The 21,220-nt window shown below is 38.6% G+C and overlaps 1 protein-coding gene across 3 annotated transcripts in view; it reads right to left on the bottom strand.

The window, feature by feature from the left end:
• Nucleotides 1–21,220, bottom strand: part of GBE1 (1,4-alpha-glucan branching enzyme 1) — a 277,500-nt gene that overhangs the window by 14,921 nt on the left and 241,359 nt on the right. For all 3 annotated transcript variants that reach the window (XM_045002099.1, XM_045002100.1, XM_045002101.1), the window contains one exon: nucleotides 5,454–5,571. In XM_045002099.1, coding sequence (XP_044858034.1) covers nucleotides 5,454–5,571 — 118 coding nt within the window. The remainder of the gene's footprint in view (nucleotides 1–5,453; nucleotides 5,572–21,220) is intronic.

The following is a 21,220-nucleotide window of genomic DNA, read 5'->3' as shown; positions in this document are numbered from 1 at the left end:
TTGTGTCCACCTTGGTACTAAGCTTAAATAATTCCTCTCCCTCCCTGATATTTATCCCTCTGATATATTTAGAAAGAGCAATCATATCTCCTCTCAGCCTTCTTTTGGTTAGGCTAAACAAGCCAAGCTCTTTCAGTCTCCTTTCATAAGACAGGTTTTCCATTCCTCGGATCATCCTAGTAGCCCTTCTCTATACCTGTTCCAGTTTGAATTCATCCTTCTTAAACAGTTATGTAAAGTAACTGCAGCTGTTGTATACGCTATCACAAGATTTCTCTTTTGTTTTCTCTTGTGCTATTTTTCTATAATTTTGTTTACAGAAGAAAGGGGAAACAAGGAATGAGGTGGAACTAAAGAGAATATCATACACTAATGCAGTCTACTGGAAAAGTACCAGGTGTTTTAGAAGCCATTCCACTGTATATTTTCTTTCCTTTAGAAATCAAATAATCTAAGAACATGTATGAATAGAAACTAAAAAGCTTTAATCATCAGGTACACAATAGGAGGTAAAAATATCAAAAGAGCTGGCTGGTATTAAAGACCTAACCTTTATTTTATCCCCTTCTCTTTTAGAAACAGTTAATTTTCTAACTACAAAGCTTATTCTACATAATCGTTATGGTATAAAAAAATCCAGTCAGCTAAAGACTACATCAGGCCCTTAAAAATCAATGCACAAATCCTTGTCATGAAAGTTATGCAAATGATTATTTTCAAAGATAAGGGTCACAAAGTGCTTTAGATCATTTCACTCTACGAGAATGCTTTAAGTCTATCAACTGTCACAAGGAATGCAGAAAATTGAATTCTAGCACTGAATATTATATGTTAGAGCCGAAGTGAAAAGTGACAATAAGGATTTTTCTTAATACAATGATTCACAGTCAGTTCTATTTAATTTAAGACACTCTCAAAGTATATTATTTGGGGTTACTTTGAAAGTGTCCTAAATTAAATAGAACTGATTGTGAATTGTTGTATTATTTTAATATTATATATCAGAAATAGACTATATGAATAAGTGCCTAAGGAAAATTGAATAATTCCCTATCTTAAAAAAGGTGACTTTTTTCAAGCTAATTCAACACAACTAAAGCAAAAGGAAAGCCAAGTTTAAGTTTTACTGATAGATAATTATACTTTTTATAAAATCCATTCTACTTTGCCAGTGGCTTATCAATAAAGGCATCTTAGCTGCAGGACAATTATAATAGAGAGGATTATAGTACAGAATGGGCAAAAATATCAGTAAAATATATTTTGCAAGATCTACATATATTTCTATGTTTATAATAGACAACAACCATTGTGTGTGTGTGTGTGTGTGTGTGTGTGTACACATTGCTGATGCTCTGAAGCTGGGAATAGCAGAATTACTATAAAGACAATGGCTTTATATTTTCAGTAAAATGACTCACAGGAACAATTGTCAGTGTTGTTACTGTACAAGAAACCCTTAAACAGCTACAAGATTCACTGTTCCTTTATTACTTTCATCCATAAACCTCCATTAAAAAAAGCAATGTGCCATGAATGCAATGAATTTAAATAGAGTAAACACTCCGATATTTGGTAGGCATGATTTGGAATATTATTGAATATATGTTATACTTTTCTTCATTTGAAACTCCAAGTCTCTCACACATGTGCTGCCACCAAGTAATTTCCATCTCTGCTCTGTAGGTAAGTAACACTAGCTATAGAGCTGAGTGAACACTTGGTTTTTCAGTTTGGTGGCTTAACTGAAAAATCTGATTTTTGTTTGTTTGCTTTGGGTTGAACTACAACTGATTTTTTTAGAAACAGAAAAATGTTTTGTTCAACCTGAAATAAATCTCTTATTTTTTTAGTTTCATTTTTGGGTGTTTTCTTTACTCTTCGAATTTTTTACAACAAATATCACTAAACTTCAGAATGAAAAGTTTCAAATTAAAATGTAAAAATATTTCCCTTTGAAAAAGTAACCCCCCCACACAACATTTCAATTTTTTTAAATCTCTTTTTCTTTTTATTGAACTGAAACTATTTGTCAAATTTGACTTGAAGTAATAAATAGCTTTGATTGATAGAAAAATGTATTTTTAGGCAAAAACTATTCACCAATTTTTTTTCCTCCAGCTCTATACCTGAGAAAGTAGAAACGAGATGTAAGATGTTGTCACTTATAATGAGCAAGCACTGTAATTAGCGCCCCACTCCTCATCAAATTTTCAAAGGAAAGGATGAACCAACATAATTTACCTAGACATTCAAAAGGCTTCGACAAAGTCCCTCACCAAAGGTTATTAGGGAAAGTTGTCATGGTATGAGGAATAAAGTATTGTCCCATGTAGGAACTGGCTAGTAGTAACAGTAGTAATAAAAGATCACTTTTCATCATGACAAAAGGTTACCAGTGAGATGCCATCCACACTCCACTGTAGGATCAGTGGTATTTAATGTATTTTTTTAATGATTGGGAAATAGGAGTGAGCAATGAGATGGTAAAATTAGCAAATGAGAGTATTTAGATAGATCAACAATGGAAAAGGATTGAGTTGTTTTTTCTGTTTTGAAGCTCTTAATGGTTTTCAAACCTGCTCCCTGTGACCTTGACAAACAGGTATCTGGGTTCACATACCATCATCCCACTTGTAGTCAAAGTTTACTCGTATGAGTCCTACACTTCGGAACTTAATCTTCATCCTCTCTCTCCCCTCCACGTGTCTCACTTTCTTCCTGCTCATTTTCTAACATCACTTTGAAGATTTCCTTCATTCAATAATATTTTTAGAATAATTATGCTTTATATATCATCTTTCGTTCAAAATTAACCCTCCATGTTTATTTGAGCTTAAATTTCCAGGAATAGTCTTATTATACTGTATATATTTTTATTCTCTTATATAGTGCTCTCACAGGTGGCTTTATTTAAACAAAGCCTTTCAGATGCAATCTTAACTATGGTGCAGATTGTGTGCCACCATAATAATACTGTTTACTATTTATTATTGTAGTGGAGAAGAATTCAAACTTTTGAAATGAGGAACCCATAGCCCTCATGCATCTTCTTGAGAAGACAAGATGATTTACTCAATAGGAAAAAGTAACAGTTGAAAATGTCAACACCAAGTGGAGAAGGTAGCCGTACAACTTTGATTAATTTGAATGAGAGTTCTACGGTGAAATAAGTCAGATCTGAAAATATTAACTAATTTGTAATAATGCCCCCCCAAAGACGACTGTTTATACAAGGATTGGGATCTAAATTGGTATTTATATAGGCTTTATTTTAAAATAAGGATTGAAAGCTCCAGCTACCAAACTGGTTCAACTATTTTAAGTACTAACATTTTGCCTTGGATTTTTCTGTCCTTTTCCTAAACTTGGCTTCCTTTTACTGGCACTTTACCTCCAACTGGTGGCTTCTTACAAGGTTGCCATCAAAGTTGCTCTGTGAATTGAATTGCTAGGGGATATAAAAAAGTGAGGTGACTGACACTCTTGGGATTCTGATATTGATGTGCCATTGCCATGCCACAGCTTGTTCTCAAAGAAAATATTAACTGCTTTTGATGCCTTACATGCTTTTCTTCCACGTGCTCTTATTAAGTCCCATCTTTCCATTTCATGTCTGGACACGTCTGCTTTGCATTTGTCATATTCCTCATATAAGAATTTCAAAATGGTATTTACATTCCAAGTTGAGGTTAACAATTGTAAGTGTTATAAACAAGTTAGTAGCAGAGAGTTAATGTTCGCAAATGGTTACGGCAGTGGGTTGGGAGTAGAGGTTTGGAAGCTAGAATTCCTGGAGCCCTGTGTTGTTAAGGAACATTAAGAAATTACAACTTCCTGGTGCCTCAGTTTCCCTATCAGTAAAATCAATAGAAATACTTACCTGCACCATAAGGGCACATTAAATAAATGTTGACAAAAGTCTTCACGATCCTCTGAAGAAAGACATGATGAAGTGAAAAGAACTTTTCCGCAATGAAAATGGCTGAGAAACACATAATTCTCACAAAAACAATGAAACACTCTTCGCTGTCAATTTACAAAATTACTTTAGTGCTCAAAAAACAGGTGATGGGGACAGCCCTGGGAACCAAAGTCCTCCATTTAACCTCAGAAGAGGTATGGCACAGCAGAAACAGTACTGGCATTCACATGATACAGTGTAATCTATTACACTATGATATTATTTGTGGGGGAGGGATAGCTCAGTGGTTTGAGCATTGGCCTGCTAAACCCAGGGTTGTGAGCTCAATCCTTGAGGGGGCCATTTAGGGATCTGGGGCAAAAATCTGTCTGGGAATTGGTCCTGCTTTGAGAAGGGGGTTGGACTAAATGACCTCCTGAGGTCCCTCCCAACCCTGATATTCTATGATTATGATATAAATCTAGTACAGAGAGATATAGTACAAACTTCCTCATGCTGACAAACCAATGTGGCTCAGTTCTGAACCACATGGCTCCCTTCCAAGGGTGTGTAATAATATCCATACCTTTTCAAATCTTAGTTTCTACTAAGACTGAACAAGAGTGCCAGCTGTGTTTGTAGTTTTTAGTAATGTAGATACTTGCATACGTATCCAGTAGAAACTTGGCTAAGACAACCAAGTCACTTCACATATGCCACTCAAGAGGAGACAATGGTTATACAATATATTGTATCCACAGTCAGATATCATTAGTAGATGGAACAAAAAATCTCAGAATGGAAAAATGGTAAAAATAAAACAATAAATATTCTGCTACGGTGAAAGGCAGCTTCTGACAGAAGAATTATACAAGTTTTGGTACAAAGAAATTATTATATATACCCGACCCTATCTGTGGCAGTGTGTGGAACCCTTATTTCAGCCTAGAGCTGGAGCCCCCTCAAGTCATTTTGTGGGAATGTATGATGTCCATTCTACCTTACATAGTTTTTTCTGCCAGCTAAGGAAGTAGAAGCCTCTTGCAAACACATGATTTGCCCAGATCCAAATTTGTGGAGGGTGGTGGTGGTTGGGAAGTGGCAATGCAAAAACGAGAGTTTCTACCCAGCTCTAATCACAAGGTAAGCATGCAAAGTTACTCATACATGAAAATGAAGCAAATGAATATGGTGATTATCACAGTGATAACTCAAATGCACATTAAAATAGTTTCATGCATCTTTCTCTGCAAATAATATTTGAATATAACAATAATTTTGTCCTAGGAAGGTGCAAGCAAATTTAAGTGGAACGTCAAATTGAAAATCAAAACAAATCATACCATCACCAATGGCTTTTAATTTAATCTATTGCTTTCATGCAAACACTGATTTTGGAAGACTTCAATATCCTCCCTCAAAAAAACACCAACAGACAAAAACAAAATTTCAATATATCTACAGTTGTTTGTTGTTGACTCCAAATATATCAAAATTGCTTGAGAAATAAGTTACATAATTAAAACAGAAAGAAAAAACTTTTACTTACCAAAAGAGAATTAGATCGAAAATTATGTGAATATTGTTCACTGAAGTATTCTGTATTGTGGTCCAGTCTCTGATGTCCTCCATATTCTGGTGCATCAGAATCCAGTGCAATTTTATACTTAAAACAATTCATTAAGGAACTATCAGTGTTGTTAAATGTAGAAAAATGCTGTATGGCATTGCACATCAATATATTCCAACATTTAAAACAAAAAACATGAAACCATTCAAGAAGAGGAAGAGAGTTGAGGGGGATGGGGAAGAGATACTTAGTCAACTACAGAAACTCCATGCTTGTATCTTAGTGTTTTCTTATACATTAAGTTATAGCATTTCTTTTTCCTATTTACCGAAATGTCCATCTTATGACAGATTCTTAGGAAAGACAAATGTGATCTGCTGTCTTTTGCAATTTCCTGTCAGTGATATATATATATAAAAAGATATTTTTAAATATTTTAGTTTAGGCAGATATCTATGATTAACTACACCAATCATTCAATAGGACAAACAATGAACAAAAAGTGAATTGGATTAAAACCAGTATTTCTTAAAGTACCTTGACAGTGATAAATAGCCAAATATCATAAGCTACTGTGTCATCTTTAAACTGGGTTCAGTGAGTCTTGGATCAGGTGAGTTAATCTGATAGTGATGAAAATATATAGTTTTAGTCTAAATAAACTGATACAAAGTTAAATACAATTCTGACCAGAGGCACAGTACAGAAACTATTTGTTTTTATTTGGGGGACAAATAAATGTATTGTTAACTGAAAACATTTTTTTAAAACATAGTGTGTCTGGCCACAATTATACAAATCCAAGGATATAATTTATTACCACGATGTAATTGTCACACTCGTTGGAGTAATTCACAACCATGAGTGCCAGCCTCAGGGCAGACTGTCAAAAAGCAGGGCAGAAACCCCAAACTGGTTGTATGTTCTATAATTAGATTTCATCCATCTGGTTAAAAAAAAAAAAAGGTGAACTGAAACACTATAACAGTCTTACCATGGAATTACATACAGTCCCCTTGGGCACTCCAGTCTGTCTATCTTGCCACTCGGGAAAGCTGGACTCAGTGAAAGTTGGTTGCCATACACTAAAGTTCAGAAAAAAATCAGGTTGATTCCAGTCCTAAGAGAGAGACTTACCCCTGATCAATTTGAACCTCAGATATCACAACAAAGACAATGCTTGTAGCCAATACTATAGCAAACTAACTAAGGATTGATTAACTAGGAAAAAGAAATGAAAGAGTTATTTAAAGGTTAAAGCAGGCAACATATATACACAAATGAGTTATAGTCTATGGTTCCAAAAGGTGGCAGTTGTAATCTGTCAGGAAAGAATGTCTTTTAGGGCTAACCCAGGTTGATCCTAGGGATCTCTGCTTTATTTCCTAGCTTCAGCCCTCTGAGAATCCAAACATCAAAAGAGGGATAAAAAAATTTCTTATTTCCCTGTTTTATTTTCTTCTTCCAGCATTCAAGATGAAGGGATTTGCTTTTTGCACGTAGCACCCTTATGGCTGTGAGAAGGCCATTAACCAAGTCTTTGTAATGTGATGTTCCACAACGGTTTGTTCAGTTTTTCTTGATAAGTTGGGGAGACCACTCCTCCTGCCTGGGTTCACAAGATCAGAACAGGCACTTTTACAATTATAAAGTAAAACTTACATATTAGTGTGTGTGTGTGTGTGTGTGTGTGTGTGTGTGTGTGTGTATATATCTCACAGTTTAATATAATCTGGTGTCACATTTAGTCAAATGCCTTAATTGTAATCATAAGGTTGTTGCACACACTACTGGACAGAGCTTAGGTTCTTGGAGGGGATGGGGGTGGTTAATTGTATATTTCAATATCTTACCATGTTTGGATTTCTTTTAGCTGTAACCTTAATTTTTAATTTCCAGAATTTGTAAAGTTTCATTTTAGGACAACTAACACCCCTGTAATATTTTTGGCCCTTAAGTTACAGAAGCATACTTTCAATCTTAGCTAAACTGTACTATTTTTTGGTCTTGGAGTACACACAGCAGATAGGAACATGTCTGAAACAGTGTTTTGTAATCCACCCACTTAATTTTGAACCATAGAAGAATCTTGTTTCAATGGAGGCCTACATTAATAGGATTACAGCAGAGTAAAGCCACACTCTTTCATTCAATGGCTCTTAAACTGCTCTAAGGCGTCTGTGTTTGCTCAGCCTTTCAATAAAGTGCCTGCTCAAAGTCCAAGGATTTTGATGTTAGGAGAATTGCTATCATTTATATCTTTCTGCACTACTCTCTTTATATCAGTTGATGAAGCTTAGAAATTTTCTTCAAAGTTACAATCCACTCAATTTAAGTGCCTAGTAACAAGAAAGACAGTGCTTAAAAAGTGACAATACAAAAAGCAGACCAATCTAAAAGTAAATGAAATGTTATTTTGAGATATTTCAATCATTTAGTCCATGTGATTACAGTGATTTCTTTGGAAAGAAGAATGATCTTTAGCAGAAAGTCTATAAAATGTCAAAAGCAATTAAGCTTTTAATTAGGGACACCAATGACCTCCATGAACAGTACTTTCTGTGGGGAAGGCAATCACTGGAGTGAGCCAGAGATTGCTAAGCCACTGTGTGTTTTCTAGAAGGTTTAACCAGCTAATACAAACAGAGAACATTGGCTATCAGAGCATGCCCTAACAAAATCTCTTATTTTTTTTGGAATGTTAGCTAAATGGTACTTTATTGCCAGCTTCGATCCACAATGCCTTAGGTTACATCTGTACACTTGCACAAATATATCTGCCCCTTTATTTTATAAATATGTCCAAATTACCCCTTGTTTGTTGTCATGAACCACATAAATAACCATAAACTACAACTTTTAGTGGCTCTCCCTGGTACCTTTCCAAGCCTAGCCTCGGCAAAGGCTGCTGATATGCCACTGTATATTTTATGAACATGGCGGGGGAATGTCTCCCTCAAGCATTTCACTCTTTGCTTTTGTGATCTACAGTATACATTACATTTAATAATTTATCGATTTTGTTGAAAGCTTTGACATCTTTAATGATTCCTTTAAAACTATTTACAGCAAATGTAATCTTCATGGCTATGTTACCATTAAAACAAATTATCCCATGTTCTTAATTGAGGGTATGAAAATATCTCCAGCAAAGCTTTTAGATATCAAGTAAACACCACTCTCTCTCCTCATCCCATAACAAACATCCATACAATTATTCACGTTCTTGTTAATGTGATTCAAATGTGTTTTAAAATCCTAGCAAATTATACATTTCTTTAGGAACATGTATAGTTTGGTAAACTCATGATTCTCATTCCAATTTAGACCTCAGAGAGAGCTGGACGAGCTCATTCCACTTTAGACCTCATGGAGAGCTGGATGAGCATCCCAATTTGTGAACGCTGCCTTCATTAAAACTTCCAATGACTGCTATACCTTTTAATTAAGTGTGTAACAGAAGTATTTGCTTTTGCATTGTAGCCTCTTTTGTTTCAGCTACAAAGTGTTGGGAATACTAACTTGTCTCCAGACTATGAAATAAAGCCTGGTTTCTGTTCAGTTGGATGCCTTGACTGTAAATGTCCTAAAACAAATACAACTGAGAAAAGCAGCAAAACCAGTGAACCCTTGTATACAGAGAGCTTGAATGGAAAGGCTGTCATTATCTACCACGTTAATTACTGAATTACTATGCTTTTATGATGTTTTGAAATACATATTTTAATGCAAATAATTAAATTTAATCTTATGCATGCTTAATGACACATGAAACATCACTAAGTAAATGCAAATCATGTAAAATAGCATAATTTGTATTTTATGCCTCAACTTCACTTCTAACATAGAAACAGAATTCTACTATTTATGAGACACACAAGGTAGGTGAAGCAATATCTTTTATTGGACCAAATTCTGTTGGTGGAAGCTACAGATTTTTGAGCTACACGGAGTTTTCCTTCAGGTCTGGGGAAGGAAGCAGAGTGTCTGAGTTAAGAGCTCTTCTCTAGGCAGAGTTGATCAGAACTTGCATTGACCCCCTGTAAAATGATGTAACCCATAGATTATAAACTCTTCATAAAGTACCTATTCCTTTCCACAATGTCTGGTTCGACTCATATATGCACGCACGCACACACCCTCCCCCAAATTAAATATAGTAAAATAAAATAACTTGGCTCATCTCTATCATATATAAAAGAGTCCCACGAGGCAGACTTTAATGGCAAGTTCCTTACCAAGTTGAAGAGGCTCTCTTTTCCTCAGCTGGGCAATATCAAGTATCCGGATAATATTCCTTTAGAGACAAATTCAGCTGTCTTCCCCACTAACCAGTCCAACTGGTTTAGAGGTCACTAGATGCAGAGGTAGGGCTGATTTGTGGAACCTATACAGTCATGCAGGAGGGGGCTAAAGACAAATGTGCTCCAGCAGAAGAGCGAAGAGGTATGAGCACTCAGATCTACATTACTGACTGTAAAGAAGCTCCAGATCCAGTCTCAGGAATGAAGAGGGAAATAATTCATTGCCCACCCCTGAAGAACCCCAATACACAGCTTGACCACTTGGGCTGAACACACTGGGATCATTGCCACGTGTTCTTTCACCCCTATTTCAACCAAATTTGGAATTAATGCAACATTGCCATTACAGATTCTAGGGTGACCAGATGTCCCGTTTTTAAAGAGACAGTCCCGTTTTTTGGGACTTTTCTTATATAAGCCTATTACCCCCCACTCCCTGTCCCGTTTTTTCACAGTTGCTATCTGGTTACGCTAGAATGATCAAGACAAAAGCAGTGAAGAATAAAAAAAAAATACAGTAAGTGGGGAGATCTATGAAAAAGTATGAGCTGGGAGAGCAATATGCAGGAAATGAATTCAGGACTTTTATGGGTATATAAGCAAAATCAACTATGCTCCTTAAGCTATCTTCAATAAGACTGAGCAGTACTGGAACTATATAAAGATAACCTGAGCTGTAGTTAAAGGTTATAGGTCAGCCTACAGTCATATAAAAAGACTATGAAATGCAGGTTAATGCAACATTGCAGTTCAGATTTAAATCATACAGAAGAAGTGAAAACTTGCAGTTAAATTGACGAAACAGCTATACCTCTGGCATCCTTCCATAAATGTAGCATTTTCTATTCATACATCTGGAGTCAAAGATAAAAAATGTGTATTCTCTCTCTCTCTCCTTACTTAAAAAGATTTGATAGCTACATGTGATAAACCCCAATCTCTGTATGCATTTTTAAAACTTTTAAAATAATGGGTGGCTTAGTAATACTTGATTTTTTTCCCTCAGCTCTTGCTACCACTTCTTGACTGAAAGCAGGAAAAAGGGATACTGTCCTGAGGTCAAAAATAGGACAGAGAAATCAGCAGATAAAGTATTAGATCAAAAAATCTGCTGAGAAATTGCCACCAGTAAGAAGAAACAAAAAAATCCTTTCAAAGATTGAACTTAGGCTATTGCTTCTGCAAGAAGTGACTAGGGAGCAAGAATCATGACAAATGAGTGGGTGCTTCCTTGTTGCACAGTGAGAGCCACATGGGCAGAGAGAAGGTGAAAGCCTTTGATCCTTTAAGCAGTCCTGGGGTCAGCTGGCTCCTGTACCTGATGAAGATTGCAGTAGTCATGTAGAAACAGGAGCTGCAGAACTCTCTTCATCTACTTCTCTCCTACTGTCTATATATCTAGCATAGCAGTGGTATCGCCAGGGTACAGAGCTGTAAGCTCGACTTTTAAAATATCTAGAATGTGAAGCAGTCTAATGATACATCTTGGTGAATCCCCATCAGTTCACAGAATGAAGACTCTAATTATGGAACAAATACTGATTGTTGTATTTTTATTTGTTTAGTTGCCATTAGGTTTTTATCTGTGGCTTAAAAAAAATAGTTAAATAAATCCGAGGCCTTCCTCTTTATAAAAATCAATGATGCATCATCTGTATATTAGTCTCAGTTGTTAGCCGCCTTCTTTCTTTACTCTTGCTTTGCTGTGGACAGATATTTAAGTGGATCATTTGGCCCACTTTTTACATCCCTTTGCATGCCCTGCAATGTGTTCTTGTTTCTATCAAATGTCACTTTGTCATTATGTAGTGCGCAGTAAGTGGAAATTTCCCTGAAATACTTCATGATACTCTTTTTCCCCTCTTGTCTTGACTTGTCTTGTGGTAGCACATAGGAGGCAGCATTTTCTTCATAAAAGACACAGTAGTTTTAGGTCACATTCTTTATGATTAAGTAACTAGTTAAGATAATATACCTATTTTTGCCCTCTAACTCACCCTACATTTACAATTGGTCAGGTTCTGTGTCCTCATCTATATTTTAGTCTGATCATCCACCTATTCAAGAGTGGAGTATCTCTAATGTCTAGATGGAACTGATCCAGAAATGGTTTCCTTCCTTTTTCACTTTCTTCAGGCTTGCTTTGCCTTTCATCACATCCATTCCACCTCTGGACTCAAACTTCCCTGTCTTTCAGTGGTGACTACTCTTTGGGATTTCTCTATGTAGGCACCTTTCTTCTAGCAAATTAATTGCTATTTGCATTTCCCACCTCATCCTGTAGAGAGGACACTTGTGCAGGTGTCTTCAGAAATGAGGATTTCAGCTTCTGCATTTGACTGTCTTAGCTCATTTGGTAGGCACTATACTGCTCTTTTCTAACAACAATTTAAGATTTAAAAAAAATTATAAAGGGAACAAGAAATATTCAATCCTCCTTAACTAGGGAGAATATACTATGGGATGGTCTACATAAGTCTCTTTGATAATATTAAATCATGCACACTGTCACATTAACTGAAGTCACTAAATTGCATTCCAGTCCGAAAACAGATGGGATGTACTGTATATTCTAATGTAAAAAGTTATTCAACATTCCTGTGTTACAAGATTCTGCAATATTTCCATTAATTTCCTACTATAGATTTGTCCTCAAATTCTTTGTTATTTGGAGAACATCCATTATCTCTTTGGACAAAGTATTTGAAGTTTCACCTACCTCAATCAGACTTGAAAAATCTAGAGAATTTTGCCAGATTCTAAAAAGAAAATGCTGCTTAGCCCCATTTACTTAAAGGACCTGATCTTAAATCTTGTTTGTGTGCAAGAAAAGACATTAAAAAAAAATGATGAAGTCATCTTTAGTACAAACGATACAGGTGGATATGAGAAGCCATGTCTCTACCAGAGGGAGATATGCAAGTGAAACCTAAGAATAGGAATCACATTTAATAGAAAAGACTTAAAAATATTAGTCCAGGAATAGGTTTCTGAAACATTTGCCGAGATGGCTAGAAAATTTGTAAATAAAACAATCAAAACTTCTATTAGTAAAATTTTATATATAGCAGAAGTCCTTGTCTAATTATGAACATGAAATATAATGCTTAAGAATTCTGAAAGAACTATTTCTATTTTTTTAAAATACGAGACGCAGGAATTACTGCTAGTTTTGAAGATCTAGAAGCCTTTAATGTCTGACTACACCCCTAAATCAGCAATTAAACTGGATCAAACTTGCTTTATCCCATGAGATCTTATAAAGTAATCTACAGTATGGGTCTCTTAATTGGCAAAATATATGCAGGCAACTAATGAGATTTGAAAATGGAATAGTTTATTGCACCTCCCAAAGGCTATTTGGGAAAAGTTAAAAGAATTCAGTACTGGTTTTTACTCAGCACTATATTCTACAAGTAGACAATGTGAGGAGGCTTTCTTGTTTCAGATACAACTAATTACATTTAAAAAGAAATCACATTTTTAAATAGAATGAACATTTCTGAAACAAGTATTTCACGCTGAATAACAGTATTTGACACATCAGGGATATGGAAGCAAAACGCTAAATTAAATGATTTTCTGTTAAGCTATAATGTTCTTCCAACAACAATTAAAAACATGAAAATAAAAAATAAGTAATGCAACACAAAGAGAGAAAAAAGTCACTAAAAGATTTTCTTTTTAATAAAAATGGCACTAGGCCCATCTCCTAGCCATCCTGCACATATTCTCGCCACTTACTTTTTGTTGCAAGACACCATGGTGGGTTTCAATCCCCTGCAGCTACCATTAAAATGTTAACTGAAAGCATACAATTGGAGAAGGGCCCTCAAGGTTAACACCTTTGGCTGTGGTTTTGTGCTGAGCAGAGTTTTAACACACTTTAAGGGCGGCATTGAGCAATGCTTTCATTATATGGTAACTGCTCTGTTTTGGGTAGCTTTATGGGGAGCCTTTAAGCATTGTTAAAGTAATTTTTAAAAGTTGGGTGGTTTTGAGAGGCACTTCACACATTCCTTCCTCACAATGTTTTGCTCACAGGACTTATCAAGTGCTATTCAGGATTACTCCCGTGGTTTTCAGTGGTGAGCGTTTGGTGGTGGTGGAGGGGAAAGGAGGAGTTGTAAAAGTACATTCAGTGTCAGAAACCTTCAATGTTAATTTAGTTTTGTTTCCCTTGTCTGTATTATCCCATAAATTGTTAAAGCCACAAAGACGTTTCAGTTAACCTGTTTTCTGTTTTTCATTCTGGTGCTTTGGACAGCGACAGTTATTTCACTGTCATGAACCCCCTTAAATAAAACACATTAGCAAATGCATGGCCCAGGAGGGTGGGGAGAAGAGGGCTTATGGGAAGAATAAAATTGTTTGCATTTTAATGGCTGCAGACTTCTAAGAATTCACAGTAATGTGCTGTGAATTCTGCCACCCCATCCCAAACAGGCGAGAAGCATCACATTGATCATTCTCAGAAAAGAAGATGCACATACAAATGGAGTGAACAGTAACTTTTATTTACATAAAAACATTCATCGAACATAGATTCATAGATTGTAGGGCTGGAAGGGACCTCAAGAGGCCATCAAGTCCAGTTCCCTGCCCTCAGGGCAGGACCAAATATTGTCTAGAGTTAAAATGTTTTTAACAGGAACAAATTAACTAAAAAAAGTCAAATTCTCTGAGAAGTGGGCAAACACTGATGTCTGTGGACATCTCCTCACCTTTTCCTTGCCCCTCAGCTGACAAGAGGAGGTGGAGGGAAATGGATGCAGAATACTGTGCAGGGGGGCAACTGGGGATATATCCTCTGTGGGCTTGAGGGCAGAACACAGGCTGGGCTACAGGGCTCATTCTTCTTCTTCTCCTGAATGCTCTGGACTGGAGGGTTCCCCTGTGAGGGAGTTTGGATGCCTGTGGAGGATGTTTTGCTGGGCATGCTCCTCCCCATCAGAGTGGCGGAGGGATTCACTACTTCAGCCGCTGAAGGAGGAAGTAGAGGTGACAGCTGAAAGAGGAAGTAGAGAAGGTGGTTCTTATTCCTGGAGAGAAGCAGCAACCACAGTGGTGGGTGGGCTCTTATAGCATTCTGACACCAGTTGGACTGGGGACTGCATGATCTCATTCCCTCTGTGCATGCTCCCACTGCCTGTGTGCATTCTCTCCATTTGCAGGAATGCCTTGACCTTCTTAAGAGCCTGTTCCTCCCTTGCCCAAAGGAAGTTGAACTGCTCTTGACTCCTTTTATCTATGCCAAGAAGCACGTCTTCCAGGGTCCTTTTTCATCTTCCTCTGCTAACGCTGCAGTGCTGCTTATCCCGTACAAACGGAATGGTTTCCTGCACTACTTTTGTTAAAATGTTCTAATGCTCACAGAGACCTGTTGGGGTGTGGTTTGGTTCCTTCAGGGATAACATTACCAGTCACCTTTTTCCATCTTTAAAAGTTGACCATAGCAGTTTTGAATGTACCAGAATGCAAAAGAGAAGTGATTTTCCAGTACTGTGGAGGACCTCTGGCCACATATGCCAGAGAGATGTTTCTGTTAATGGTGACCCCGCAGTGTATTCCTGAGCGGAGGGGTTTGGTGAACCCTGCTGCGACACCTAAAGAACTAGCTTAAATTGCCACCCAATCCTATAAACATAATTCAGCAATTTGAGAGGAAACCGACTGTATTTTAAACTAGCATTTTGCGTTCCCATGGAAATGGAACAGAAAACCACAGAAAATATCCGCCTACCCCATAATCTGCCCTGCACTGACAGGAAGTCCAGCCCGTGTCCAGTGAACAGCACTGAAACATACAGGGAAACAGAGTGACTCCAGAAGCATATATTTGCTGAATTTTCCTTGACCTTTTCAGTTAACACTGCAAGCCAGTTGCCTCTCCACTGTTAAGGGACATGGTATTATGTTTGCGCAACCCCCGAAGTAGATATTATACCCACTCCCATTTCTCTCAGCTTTCGCAGAGTAGCTCAGCGCGGGAAGCTGGGAAAGAGGTTGTGTTGGATCTTTGCACAACCATAAGTGCCATGAAACTGGTCTTTCTCCCCACTTGAGCCCTTTAAAATCTGTTCCTTCCGTCTCTCACCCCCCACTCCCCATCATCTTGTTTTGCATTGCCCAGGGACCATCACTGTGAGTGCTGGCTTAGAAATCCAAAGACAGAGGCACAATGACTGCTCATGTCTGCTCAATGCTTTACATTGGTTCATGGGAGTTCACTAAAATCACTGAATTACAGCCCTGTGTTGCTCTGGGACCATGTTGGGATAGAGAGAGGGTGGAGCATCATGGAGGCCAGGCTGTGGTGAGTGCAGCAGCACAGCAAGAGGGGATATTGTTGGGGACAATGGGGACCCATTGTAAAAAACTTACCAGTATCAGATTCTGGTTCCTACAGCAGCTCTGGGTCTTCAGACTCTTCCAAGGGGTCTTTTTCAACTGGGTCTTCTAGGTAGAGATGCAGATTTAGATGCTCCTCTTCCTCCATGGCTCCTGGCATTTCCTCTGGGAATTCCTCCAAGGTCTCTGATGTCTCCTTGTCCTGTCCCTTATCAGTGTCCTGACATCTGATGAGGCTAGTCACTTCAGGCTCCGTACTTGCCGCCCTGGAGAGCACCCAGTCCAGCTCACCATAGCATGGGCATGTGCTAAGTCCCCTCCAGGGAAGACTGTTGGGAGTCCTTCACTCTCTGGTAAAGGAGCCTGAGCTGCTCCATGCACTCCTGGCACTAGGATGTAATGCAGTGAACTGCCACCTCCTTCAGCCTCCATGAAATCTCATGGTGCAGGTGAATGTTCCTGCTGACCCAGATGAAGTCATAAAGGGCAATCTACTGTGAACCACACATTGATGAGCACCTGTGCATACTATAGAGACCAGAAGGCTGCTCTCGAACCATGATTCACGATCACCTGTACTGACAATAGCTTTCAGCAGAAAACTGTTTTGAAGTGCTCAGCACAGACTGTTACTACCACTGGCGGTGTGGGGAAGGTGTCAGTGACATTTACACTTTTGGGTAAGTGTCAGGCAGCAAAGGGTATTGTGAGAATAGCCCTGGAAGGCTATCGACAAGTGACCTGGTATACACCCTTTTCTCCTGTGCACACTGCACTGTAAAATGGGTACAGGGCCATATCACAGCTGAGATGCCCTTCATGCATGGCAGCTGTTGTGAACTAGACTGTCCTTCAAGAACATGCTCCCAGGCTTCAGATGTGAACAATAGAGGGGTTGTGGCACAAGAAGTGCACATGTGTCAGTGTACAGTCAAAAATATGGATGCACTCATGGGGTGTTTTTTTTAAAAATATATATAACATCTACGTGAGTCGAGTGCCTAATTCCCTTTAGCACTTTTGAAAATCCCAGCCTTGTCCTTTGAAGAATAGGATTTGTCTGTCTTAAGTCAAAATGAACATTCAGTTCTCTGGTCTCACCTGAGCAAGATGACCCACAACCAGCAGCCTGCACTTGAGCAAGAGTCAGAAGTCCGAATAGCTAGATTTTCCCAGGTCAGGACAGAGGTAAAGTGGCAAGAAATTGTAGACTAGCATGCAACAGTATTAACTAGCCAATTATATCAATATCTCCAAATTCACATATCAAAAATATCACTCAGTGTGAGTCAACAACATACAACATAGAGTAGAAATTAGTAAAGGGTATGCATCACAAGTGTAGATATCTAACTAAGTCTATCATTAACTGACCAAGATTTCTTTTACTTCCGTGTTTTAGTCCATTCAGAAATGCAGTTTGTAATGGTATTTCAATAGTACTATTGCAATTCAAAATCAGGAATTACATTAACCAAAAATAAAGTTCCCTAACATTTGTCTCATGCTCTAGCTCAGGGGTCTCAAAGTCCTGGCCTACGGGCCATCTGCGGCCCGAGAACCTCCCCACTGTGGCCCGTGGAAACTTTAAAAAAAGTTCTTTCATCCAGCCCTAACAGCTGCCGCCTGAGGAAGGGGCAGTGGGAGGGGAGTGGGTAGGAGAGATTCATGTGCCCCTCCCCCCAATGTTGCTCCATCCTGCTGCTCCCGGGAACCTCCTAGGTGTTGCACTCGGCAACGTGTCATTCACCTCGGGCACTCAGCTCCCTGCAAGCAGTTCCCTATCCCTGCTGTTTCCAGCGGAGCCGTGGAAGAGAGACCCATGTAGCCACGCTGCTGGCTGTCTGCTGCAGGCATCGCCCCCCACAGCTCCCATTGGCTGGAGGAGAGGAACATAGGTACCGTCACTAGTTTCTGGGTAGAGTCAGCCATGGAGGTAGGGTCACTAGTCACTGGGCAGAGTCAGCCTGGCAGGGGCGGCTCTAGCAGTTTCGCCGCCCCAAGCACGGCGGCACGCCGCTGGGGGGCGCTCTGGCGGTCGCCAGTCCCGCGGCTCCGATGGACCTCCTGCAGACGTGCCCGCGGAGGGTCCGCTGGTCCCGCGGCTCCGGTGGCGCATCCGCAGGCACGCCTGTGGGAGGTCCACCGGCGCCGCGGGACCAGCAGACCCTCCGCAGGCACACCTGCGGGAGGTCCACCGGAGCCGCGGGACCAGCGGACCCTCCGCAGGCACGCCTGCGGGAGGTCCACCGGAGCCGCGGGACCAGCGGACCCTCCGCAGGCACGCCTGCGGGAGGTCCACCGGAGCTGCCTGCCGCCCTCCCGGCGAAGCGCCCCCCGCGGCATGCCGCCCCAAGCACGTGCTTGGCGTGCTGGGGCCTGGCGCCGGCCCTGCAGCCTGGAGAAACTAGTAAGTACCTAGAACAGAGGCAAAAATATTTTGAAATAAGAAAAGCAACCTTATATCTGACTTAGTATTTATTAATTAGACAATTTGAAATTACTAGGGTCGATGCAATAAGTTAAAACACAGGAACCACTTTTCCTCACTACTTTTTCCCCTTTGCACTTTTTGTCAAATTCCTCTTATGTAGAGAAAACAAAGTTAACTCTTAAGGCTTTGTCTGGCAAGTGAAAGATAAAACTTTGGTCATTCAGAGCTGTTAAAAAAACAACACCTCCTCGAAAGACAAAAGTTTTGTCGATGACAAGCACCAGTGTGAACAGTGTTTTGTAGGCAGGAGTCTTCTCCTGCTGACAATGCTAATGCCGCTTGTTGCGGGTGGAAGTTTTTTGTCAGCAAGAGAGCTCTCTCTTGCCAACAAATAGCGGGGGTGACAAGATCTCCCGATTTTATAGGGATAGTCCTGATTTTTGGGTCTTTTTCTTATATAGGCTCCTATTACCCACGCTCCCACCCCCAGTCCCGATTTTTCACACTTGCTGTCTGGTCATCCTACTACCATACGTGCTTTTTAGTGGCACGGCTGTAGTGGCACAGCCATGCCACGAAAAGCTGCATCGTGTACACACAGCCTTAGGCTCTTTATTGCAAATCGAGCTTGGAGTACTAATCTATCATAACAATTAAACTGCAGGAAGAATGTGACAATATTTAAAAAAAAGAAAATTATGAAAGCAATTCCATGTTAACTTTAAAAAGTCTAATGACAGTCTTATAGCTAGATATTCATAATCCATCTGTCTTCAACCTGAAGCAAGTTAGACAGGAAAAATGTGTTAGTCCAAATTGTCCACCTCTCATAAAAACTGCTTCTAAATGGCACATTTTATTAAATATAATCCAAATAGAAATGCTTCTTCCTTTCACTTACAGTATTAAATAGAAAGGAGGAAATAGCATGCACTTTTTCAATATCAAATAGATTCATATTATTAGAATCTTATGCCTTTTTCACTCCAAATAAAAGTTTTACATGATGCATTCCCATATTTGTATGCCATATTTTTTATTCATTGATATTAACCTTAACATATAAACTACCTTGATGGAATTTGGCATTTGGCTGATCCTAAATTAAGTTCTTTGTCCTCATTTGTTTTATAAAGCATGAATTCTAATAGGCTGGGACAGTTACATAACTGCACTTCAAAGCAGTCTGCAAACCAAGCAGCTACAAAGCAACATCTTTGCCTTCAGCAATCACACTCCAGTGACTCATTCAAGTGACCTTATTTGCTCATTAGAGGTTCTAGGTGCAGGTTGCAAATGTCAGAGAGCCTGAATTTGCATTTGGAAAAAATACATCTTGCAGCATTTTAATAGTAATATTCCTGAGATTTCAGGTCACATCTAATTTTATTTACCTATCTATATTTTTGACTTCAACTATTGTTATTCCTCCTAAATCCATGCCCACAATGAACATGCTACACTTTAGTATTCATTCACTCCAGCTTGTAAATGCTTTGATACTTTCATGCCATATGCGAAAAGGTAGACTTGTAATTAAATAACCATTTCTCCTGGCAACATTAAAATTGTGTTTTTTCTACCTAATCTTCAGCAGCAAATGGGAACTTGCAATGACAGAAACATGAACACAGGAAAAAAAAACAACACACATTTATTTAGGGATAGATGAGCTAATAGATATTCATATTGCACCACAACATTTCATAGTCTAGTGCCAGTCTCATTATTAAAATTGCAGCTCACCCTTCAATGAGTTCTTAGCAGGTGGACCTCTGGATGTATACAGAACTTATGGCAGGATTTCTAATTTCTCATACACAAATGAACAATATGCTCTGTAACAATAATATAAGCCAAAATCACCCATTTAATAAATGTGAACTTGGTGCATGTAAAAGCTGATGGACTGACAGCAGTAGCACAATCATAGGTATATAGTTTCTGAAACCAGAAGGAACATTGCATTCATCTAGTCCTCTAACCAAACACTAACATACATATGGGTAGTATAAGCTTCTTTACACTTCCCATCAATATACCTCAATCTTGCTCTGGAAGAACAGAATCGGTGAGTGAGAACATTTTACTCATCAAGCTTATTCAGTTCTAGACCTCTCAATCGAGACTGCCAAAATAAAAACCCACTGGCTTCCAAAATCCATCATCAAGCTCTTAAGTTCTTGCATTTCACACCGAAGTTCCAAATGAAGAATAAGGGATGGTTAGTGGAAGAAATGTTCAGAAGATTGAAAAACTCCTAAATGACATTTAAAAGTAAAAATACATAGCCATAAAAGCATTTTTAGATAAAAACAAAGCATGAAAGCATTTCCAATTTACAGAATCCCAAATATATTTTCTTACACACCTATCTATGGGTCAAGTGTTTTACTAGAAAACTGAATACAAAAATCCATGGCTTTAATTGCAGAGCAAAAATTATGAAAAAAGCCATTCCCACTTAAAAAGTAATTTTAAGAACTGAAGCCTAAAATCAGGATTTTGGATAGTTGAGAGGAGATAAAGAAGGTTAGGATAAGTGAGTAAAAGTATATAAGCTGTTAACATGCAGAACTATTTCATTTAAAATTGGCATTAAAAACATTTCTACATAATACTTATAATATAAATGTTGGACTACTATAAAAGATTCA

This window comes from Mauremys mutica, chromosome 1 (assembly GCF_020497125.1).
Source record: "Mauremys mutica isolate MM-2020 ecotype Southern chromosome 1, ASM2049712v1, whole genome shotgun sequence".
NCBI lineage: Eukaryota > Metazoa > Chordata > Testudines > Geoemydidae > Mauremys > Mauremys mutica.
Note: the sequence above shows the minus strand (reverse complement) of the source record. Positions and strands in the feature narration are given on the sequence as shown.